This window comes from Mytilus trossulus, chromosome 7 (assembly GCF_036588685.1).
Source record: "Mytilus trossulus isolate FHL-02 chromosome 7, PNRI_Mtr1.1.1.hap1, whole genome shotgun sequence".
NCBI classification, from domain to species: Eukaryota; Metazoa; Mollusca; class Bivalvia; order Mytilida; family Mytilidae; genus Mytilus; species Mytilus trossulus.
Genome location: NC_086379.1, coordinates 28,875,160 through 28,885,324, shown reverse-complemented (window position 1 = coordinate 28,885,324; position 10,165 = coordinate 28,875,160). Strand labels below are relative to the sequence as shown.

Here is a 10,165-nt window from a genome sequence, read left to right as displayed (position 1 = left end):
CACTGGGTCGATGCCTCTGCTGGTGGACTATTAGTCCCCGAGGGTATCACCAGCCCAGTAGCCAGTACTTCAGTCCTGGCATGAAATTTGTTTTGTGTTACTAAAATTTGCTGTAACAAAATATTAGAAATTATTATAAATTAAGGAATGTATCTCCCTCATGCAAAGCTCTGATTTCTTTCACGGATTTGGCTATACTTTTTTTGGACCTTTTGGATTATAGCTCTTCAACTTTTATATAATCTTTGGATTTTAAACATTTTGGCCACGAGCATCACTGAAGAGACATTTATTGTCGAAATGAGGATCTGGTGCAAGAAAATTGGTACCGTTCATTTTATTATCATACAATAATGTACCATCTTCTGCGACGTACTACACCTACTGTTACGAAGCATTCAAAACATCGAAAAGTAGTTTTGAAAAACAATGCATAAATTCTGTCTTTATGTTATACAAATACTTATTCTATACTAATAAAACTTACAAAGAACTTAATGACCTTTGTAGAGTCCAGACCACACTATTGTTTTCGTTATCTACTGTAGTATACTTTGACATAAAGATAAGACATAAAGACATTCGACGCCTTAACATAACTATAGGATAATTGTTCAAATTAATAAGTATTGACAGATTGTAAAAAATGATTCGCTTAATAATTTTGACTCTTGGTAGTATTCTAGTTATAAGTGAGGCATTGACGAACTTAGATGATGGGAGCTTACAAAGTAAGTATGTGTATGCTTTCGGGATTTATCGATCAAATAAACATTTTTTGAAGAAAATCTTTTTTTTTATCAATAAGTATTTCTCTCAATTGTTTAATAATTTTTTTAATTTTTTTTTAGAAAAATAAAGTGTGAACAGCTTGCATATTAACATCGGACAAAGTTTTAGAAAGACATCAAACTTCCATGTCATTTTCGCTATATTCAGTTTCGACGAAAGGTAGAATGGCAGTCCAAACTGCTCTCCGTTAAGCAAAACAATAAACAAACAAGCAATGAATCTTTATGTCAGCATAACACACATAATATGTGATTGCTTTTCTCACGTCCTAAATCTTTTAAAGAAACGTTTTTATAAAGAAAGTGAATTTTGAGTATTAAAATGACCTTCTAATCATATTATACAAATATAGCCTTTGTATGAGGTCGATACAAGGATATATTGACCTAAAAGAAGTATATTGACTGAGGAGGAAGTCCGAGGTCGATATACTCCTTTGGGTCGATATATCCTGTATTGACCTCATACTAAGGCTATATTTGTTATATTATTAATTTCTGACCATATTTGTATCAAAATCTTCATTTAGGTTTGTTATAATTTTATAGATATTACATTGTCTCCTTGACAATAGCAACATATTAGTTGTTGTATCATTTACTTTTTTTTCTTTTTTACATCTTATGTATTTGAAGATTGTTTTCGTCAAATAATCGATCACAGATATCATGTGTTTCAAAACGTTAAACAGTATCCTGAAATTCATTACATGACGTCACAAAATATATCGGTTTTTAGATATTCTAAAAATAACCGTGCGATATGCTTTTTGCCGGTCAATATGCTTTTTGCTATCCGCCATTTTCTCTCTACCTTCGAAAATATAGTTTAACATGTGACTATCCCTAATCGAATCAAGTTTGTTAAAATATATGAATTAATAATATTAAAATATATCCAGCGAACTTTGATATATTAATGTGACTTTCCCAACATGTCTTATCATGTATGATAAACAAATAAAGCATGTCAATTTGGGTCAGTTACTGACTTTCGGTCAGCTACATCGTCCTGAACATGCATGAAATATTTGCCACTGGACGTTAACCAATCGGCCAGCTACAAACAAATAAACAGACAATAGCCTATATTCGTTACAAACGCAATTGGAGACGATCGCTCGATCTGTCATATCACAAGATTATCATCAGTCTCACGAATTATGTTATTACATAACATATTTAGGTCTTTCCACTTTTCGTGGAAAGACCTATTGTTTTTCTTCTGATTATTTTTTTTTTTTTTTCTTCTGCCGTCTGAGATGCTTTTTTGTTTTACAACATATCGAATGGATGTTTGGCCTATGATGTTGTTCAGTAATGGAGGTTTCAAAACTCACCCTGTGTGACCGAACACTTATTCTTATAGGAGTTATCTCCCCGCGTCCCCTTTTTCTTGTTATCGCTATATCTCAAAAACCGTATAAGATTTTTACAAACTGTTTTCACCAAATTGTTCGTCTACTCTTAAGAATGATTTGTTTTACTTTGACTTGGGTGATCAGAAGACATCTTATGGGAGTTATTTCCCTTTGAAAATTTAAAATAAGCGATATGTTGGGTTAATTCATACAGTATAAGTTGTAATGGCCTACAGTCTTTTGATATGAAGTCCTTGGTCCATATTAAGGAAATTGAGGTCAAGGTCAAAGGTCAAGGTCATGTTATAAATTTCGAATTTTGCTTGTTATCGTTATTCAAAAGAAACTGTAACATTTGATGATATGATATGTTTGCATATAGTACTGCAACTGACATCGAAAAAGACGCTTAGTTAACGAGTTTAATGGTCCGGAATAACACACGGCTGCAAATTGTTTTAAATGATAGAATGATATCTATATTTTAATTTCCGTCGGGTCGTAAAAAGTTTCTATGGTCACATTTTTGTATTTTATCCCTTTAATGGGAGTACCCTCAATTTACGGTTTTGGGTAGTAACCTTAAAATCCAAAAATATATTTTTTGGTTAAATTTCCCGGTATTTTCGTAAATATTTTCTATGCACATATCATCAAGGATCATCGGAATGACAAAGACATAAATATAATACCTTCTCCAAGTAATACTTTCAAACTTAAAGTTGGCTGTTTTTTAGATAGAAATTTAATGTGTTTTTCTTTGAAAACGAGAAGACATATGATTCAAAAACAGTATTTGACATATGAAAGGACAAAACACATTATTGCGATACTGCATGCAAATTTTATTTGGCAAATTCCAAACAATTTTGTCAAAAACACAAAAATAAAAACATTATTTGTACCTATTTTTAATTACGGAAATTTCCTATCCGTCAATCAGCTCTACCATTTATTTTTTCCTTCACAATCAATTTGATAGTTTCGATGTGATTTTGAAGATTTTATAGGAGAAGTTAATTTATTTTTAAGTGATTTGAATACATATAGTTGTTCTTTCGTGTATTTTCTGTAAATAGGTTATATTTTTGTTAATAAAATTTTGACTTTTTATAAAATTTAACCAAATCCTTCGGATAAGAGGTTTTTCCGGATAATGCCTAGTTGATATTGTGTGAAAATACATTGTATGTCAATGTTTAACCTCAGAGCAATTAATATGCATGCAAGTGGTCGGGGGAAATGTACTATTGAAGTTTCGTAGAGATTTGGTGTGTGAAAAGGTAATGCAAAAACCAAATTCTCTTCATATTCTGCTTTCTTTGGGCGAATCATCAGTGATGTAATGAACTTGCACCAGAAAGCAAAATTGGTGCGTCTTTAATTAGATTGATTGACTGATTGTTTGTTGCTTAACGTCCATTGGCAAATATTTCATGCATGTTCAGGACGAGAACAAGTTAACAATAAAAACAGTAGGTAGGTTTTGTCATAATAGAGGCCATTCGGGATGATGGTCGGGAAAATTTAGACTGCCACTGGAAAACGATAGTATATTGGATTGGGACAAAACTTTTCCATTGCAACAGGCCACCTACGGACCCCTCAAAGGGTTGTTGCAAGGGTTTTTAAAGTGCAAAGAACGTTGTACTCCCTTTACACGAGTCATCGGATTTAACGTCCCCATTCTAAATGGACGTGACAGCGAACTTGATACATCCCGCACAGCCAAACGGACGCCCACTGCGTTTTACTGCCGGTCGGGAGAAGACCAAGTGACCATATTTCGTTTTTCCAGTCACCCTTGGGGAACTTTAAATTAGAAACAACAGAAATCAATATATGTGATCTAACTGATCGACATGTGTCCTCACAACCTGACACTTTTATAAGATCTCCCGCTCAGTTTCTTCCTTGTAGTTTGGATATGAAAGCAGGGTTTTTGTGTAAAAGAAAAACCTTTAAAAAAAAAAAAGCAGAAAACTATACAAAACTGGGTTCTCTAAACGTGTTGACAGTCTTTAAAGTTGTGCTTATTAATGTGAGTAATCATTTATCCATGCATAACCAAGTACTTATTGAAGTCAACACCTGTGCAATGAAGTAAAACGGTTACTGAGAAATTAGAACTTGCTGTCAGTTCATTAATAACGATTGTTAGTGATGTGATTTGTTCTTCCATAAGAAAAAGCCTTTCTCATGTAACACATCCTCTACATATACCGATCACATTTACCCAAGATTGTCTATGATGCCTACCAAACTGCCAAACTCCAGAACTAACTAAATATTGTGACACCTTACAATTCAGACACAGTGGGGCCAAGGGATATGAAATATAGAGTTTAGCTCTGAACTCAATATATATCTGCTGCAGGAAAATTGAAGTCTATGTTAAGACTTTCAGAATTACACCAAGGTGTGTCTGAAAATATCAAGGATACATTAAAAGAAGAACAATCACTTCACCCTTCCACCAGTGCTCTTATAATCTATGTCCTCGTTTTGGTATTTCTATGGAAATGATGCCCGCATAGCTTCTTAATAGATAAAGGAAGATGTGGCATGAGTGCCAATGATACAACACACCATCCAAGTCACAATTTATAAAAGTAAACCATTATAGGTCACGGTCCGGTCTTCAACACGGATCCTAGGCGCTTCTAAACCGTATATTGTCCCTAAAGATAACAAAAATTCGTAAACGTATGGCTATTACAAAATCAATCGTTTCTGTAGCAACATTCTCCCCATTACATTTGGGATTGGCAGTGCAGATATATCATGCATATGCATATGGGAATATAGGTCACGAACATTGATCGAAACTTTGTACTCACATTGCTTTTGTGTTTCCTATGCAAAGACTATATCTGACGAGTTTGACCGAATAATGACGGTATTTACGCTCCATATAGCATTTGTACTAAAACAACTGTGAATGCTTTGAATAAACTCTGTCCTGCGCCGAACTTGTTCTTATAAAAAAAAAAGGGCAGTGTCTTGTAATGGTAATACGCGTACTGAATCCGCATATGATGACTAAGAGATTGGTTCATGTCCCTATTTAATTAATACTTGAGCCATTGTTTGTCGCTTTTAAAGGTTATATAAGGATCATGACTGATTTTGAATTACGACATTAGAAAATTGGCATTTCATTGTATAATTTTTCCATCCTTCCCTTTAAAAATTATACTGAGTTAACATTTTTACCAGGATTATCCCACTAGAAAATATTCATCCACCAAACTGACTTTGTTTTACACTCAATGTTTTTTAAACCTCGCATTCGCCTCGGGTGACTTAAGTATATTTTGTGTCATAATTGCTCTGTCCAGGCTTTGCAAATACACAATTTGTATTTATCTATAACTAGATACTAAATTTCACAAAATACACAACCTTTAAAATGCAAAATTAAAAACACTGTTTTAGCGCTTGAATTTTTTTTTCAAAGATAGGAAAAATATTGAAATAATTTGATAAACTGGTGTTTTATAGTTTAGAAAATAATTCTGTAATATACTATAGTAAACCACTATACACAATATGAAAGTTTACGGATGTGAAAAGGTCAAGGCCACTTCTTCTTTTGCTATGTCTTAAATGGAAAAAAATCAGAAGGTTCCAATCAACGCCATTTTTGTAATGGCAGCTCTTCATACAAGAAGTCAAATTTGTCGTTTTAACATGGTTTATAGCATATGCTTATGATTGAAGCGTTTTTGTAGCATTCTATTGAATAAATATCAGAATATTTCTCCTTTTTGTCCTTGTGGTTGAAATATTGATATTTTTAGGGCTGACCTTTGACCTCAATTTTACAAAATTGTGACCACTCTGGATTTTTACGACCCAAATTTTCTTATTGTACACGTTTTCCTCTTTCCATCGATATATAATGTAGGTGTGTGTTCTTCCGGACCATTAAAGTTTTAAAAAATGAACCCTGGTTGCAGTACTAATAATCACTGTTTACAATAAGGCGCAACTTCAACTTATTCAGTCGAAGTGTTTTGGTTAACCCTTATAGGAGTTTTCTCCCCTTATGTATTTGAAATCGTTATTTCTCCACAACCATACAAGTGATTGACATCGGACCTTCTAATTTGAGTTCACTGACCCATGACCTTGAATTTGAGGTCAAGGTCAAAGGTCAAGGTCATGTTATAAATTTTGTTTGTAATCTATATTCAAAAGAAACTGTAACAGTTAATGATACGATGTGTTTGCCAAATTACTGTTAACAACAAGGGGCAACTTCAACCCATTTAAGTCGAAGTGTTTTGGTCAACCCTTTAAGAAGTTTTTTCCCCTTTTGTATTTGAAATCGATATTTCGCTACAATTTTACAAGTGATTGACCTGGTGTCTTTTGATTTAAGATCACTGACCTATGACCCTGAAATTTAGGTCAAGGTCAAAGGTCAACTTGACGTTCTAGATTTTGACCTTTGCTTTAAATTCATTTTTGTTCATTATAAAACAATTAAGTCTTCTGCATATACCTATTAATCTTATTTTTCTATATCAGTTGAGGTACCAAATTACATCAACAAGGAGTGACCCTTTCTAACATCTTTTTTTCAAATTTAATTCTAATTATCGAGGTGGAAAGACCTTCAATTGTTCTCTGAAGAATTGGTTTTTAATTGTATATACATTTGTTTATATTAATAATTTAGCATTTTTTAGAACTAGATGTTGAAGTAAGACGAAATATTCTGCCAATGATTGCCACAAAAATAAACCAGACAATAGCTCACGAAAAGGCACTGGCAAAGGACTGTGAGAATAAAATAAATGCTGCTGTACAGAGTTGTAAATCCTGCCAAAGTAATATTTGCCAACCGTAAGGGTTAATTTACTCAATTAAATTGTATAATCATTTACTGTAGATTCACGAGTGATTCATTATTTGCTGCTCACGCAAATAGAAAATTTATGCAAATACAGACAGTCATGAGTGTGTCAAACTAAAATTTTCCATGATATTAATTCATGAGAAAACTTAAAAAACAACTGACAAAATCTTAACACGAAAACAACTTTGCTACACAATAGTATTAAAGATTTGATTAATTTAAAACAAATGAAGCATCTAAAATAAATAAAAAGAATACTCTTTCACATGTTAATGGTAGTTAGATATGAGAACTACATATTCTTTTATTTTTATTCTAGAACTGTTGTTGATGAAATAAAGCATGTTGCTGAAAATGTAGGACACTCTGTAGGAAGTGCTATAAAACGTAAGTCAGAAAATAAAAGCATGTATTAATTATTCTTTTTCCTTTTATCTTGGAAGTAAGTTCGTAACGTTAAATCTCTAGAATGTGTATACTTATCTGGGCTCTAATTGTATCCTGCTGCTCTTTTCTCTTCTTTTATTTCATGTGGTTGGTTAGGTGATTTGATTTGTATTAATTCTTCCTATACTTGTCACTGGTCATTAAGTTACCAACACTACATAAATCTGTCGACCAATGACTTTTTGTTCTTTCCTTGTATTCTAATCTTCTTGTACCTTGTTCATCAGTATGATATTTTTTTCTGTTTAATGGCGAAGCCTTCAATGAAATTTAATAAATCTTACATTCAATTTCAGACATCTTTGGAAAGCGTTCAATTGCAGCTCTGACGAAGAGGTGTTCACAGTCATGTCCCATATGTGACACGCTCGACATCAATAAACATTCAAAGGAACAAACACTTATTGCAGGTGAATTTCTTAGGAATGAATTTCAAAATATGCCCTACCGAATCTTATATAGAGACATCTGCGAATTCCGCCTTGTAGTGATGCCCCAAACAAAATAATTAATTATTAAACAGTAAACACATAACGGTTTTTCCACAATTATACACAAGTGTTGTTACTTTAGATTAAATATAATTTATGCATCCTAGTATTACACTTTGACTTTGCGCACAAACTGTCAACATTAAACTTCTGATCTTTTCAAATAGCTAATATTCAGTAACAACCTCGCATGAATATAATATCCATCATAACATATACATCATAATCTTTTAGTTTTATTTCACTAGTTTGTGGAGCCTCCACAATTTCAGCGCAGAAGAATGATATCAACACAATCAAAAGACTACGAGAAAGATTTGATGTAATTCTTCACAACCATCTTATAACTCGAGTGAGTAATGTTAAATTCTAAATCCATATTTTACTTATTTTTGACACTACTTCCATCATTCATGAATGACTGAAAAATCTATTATCATTCCTTTTCTTTATATTAATATTGCACCATAGAAAAAGTGCTTTGATAACATATCTTGTATTAGTAGTAATACAGTGAGTAAAAGAGGGGCGAAAGATACCAGAGGTACAGTCAAAATAATAGATCGAAAATAAACTGACAATGCCATGGCTGAAAAAGAAAACGATAAACCGACATCAAATAGTACACAAGACACAACAGAGAAAACTTAAGACTAAGCAACACGAACCCCACCAAAACTTGAGTTGATCACAGGTGCTCCGGAAAGATACTGGTAAAATGATTATTTCTTTTTTTTTATATATTTTAGGTTGAGTACGATACAACATCTATCAGAACTGATGGTGGTGTGTCATTTACATTAAACTTTGTTACCTACATGATACAAGGACATAACAACCGGTTCCAATCTAGTACAGAATTAAAGATTACAGATATACCAACAACAGCTAAAAGCATTGCTCGTCAAATCTTCCCTAAAATGTAAGAATGGCAAAAGGAGGTTCGTTTTTGAAAAAAAGTAAACTCAACCGACAAACGTTAACGGACAAAAAGTTTTGGATATCAGTTAATGAAAAAAAATCTCAATAAATTGAGACTAGCACATAATGTTATATAAATTAAGAAGAAGTTTGCTCATGAAATCTCCTGGTTTCATTGGTAATAAACAATACACAGAAGAACGTATTAATAAGAGCAATTGATGTTACATTAAGGGGCTTTGTTAACAACTATTCGTTAAATAGAATACTTGAAATTAAAAAAAAAAATCACCATACGCTCACATTAAAAGGCAAAAAGATATTGAGTAGTCAAATTAATTGTATTAATGTTCTTCTCCTCAACATTTCATTGCTGTCTTCAACATGGACACAAACTCAAACCTAATTGAAGCTTACGGAAGGCTCCTGGCTACAACCATGAATTAACTCACTCTTGTGTACAGCTGTTTGGTAAAATAAACAATTATGTAATACGTTTGTCGATGAAATTTAATAGTTACTTCAGTAGCTTCCAATCTTTCCCCATGTAGGAAACAGAAAAAATACCACAAAATGTATAAGGGGCATTTATTGATTTAATAGTAAATATATTTGTCAATGAAAAATTACAAATTGATTCAAATGTGGCAATCCACTGCACTGCACATTGCAACATTTGAAATGGTAACATCTGATGAAATTTAATTTATTTCATATTTCTGATATTGAAATTGAAATTGAAATATTTTCTACAAGTATGCGTACCATTCTTTTTCAGCTGAAGAGAAATCTGGACAGTAAACAGCAAAAATAAACAAATATAGAGAAAAAATTAGTTATACCTTTTGTTATTTACAACCAACGAAGTCGATGGGGAATTCGATTCAACCAATTGGTCCCTGACAACACATATGACTTATTCAAGGGGCCTTCTACTAAAATCTTAACACAAGGAAAGAGGGTGAGAGAAGCGATATGAAGTGATTGTCAAAATTTTGAACATGACCTTGACGTCATGTTCGTAGTAAGGACCCAAGAACCTCAAACATGAGGACTTTGGTTTATATGCATTACGGTTTATGAGTTACAACTAATATACCAACATATTTATTTGGTAAAAAAAAGTTACTCCTGTAAGATTTTCCCGGCTAGCTGCGATACAAATCAACCAAATGTTCTTAAAGATGTAGTGATCAAACAAGAAAAAGATTTTTGTAGATATTTGTTATAGATGTGGAAGTGCACATACATGATAAACAGTGGAAATGGAGATAACTTTTACACGGT

General features: G+C 32.7%; 1 protein-coding gene across 1 annotated transcript; it reads left to right on the top strand.

The window, feature by feature from the left end:
* The first annotated feature begins 571 nt into the window (after nucleotides 1-571).
* LOC134726948 (uncharacterized) lies at nucleotides 572-9,767 on the top strand. The gene is made up of 7 exons (XM_063591345.1): nucleotides 572-731; nucleotides 6,850-7,006; nucleotides 7,339-7,406; nucleotides 7,763-7,876; nucleotides 8,206-8,309; nucleotides 8,707-8,879; nucleotides 9,657-9,767. Exons 1-7 carry the CDS (start codon nucleotides 647-649, stop codon nucleotides 9,658-9,660), a joined length of 705 nt encoding a protein of 234 aa, XP_063447415.1. The 5' UTR covers nucleotides 572-646; the 3' UTR covers nucleotides 9,661-9,767.
* Nucleotides 9,768-10,165: the final 398 nt, after the last annotated feature.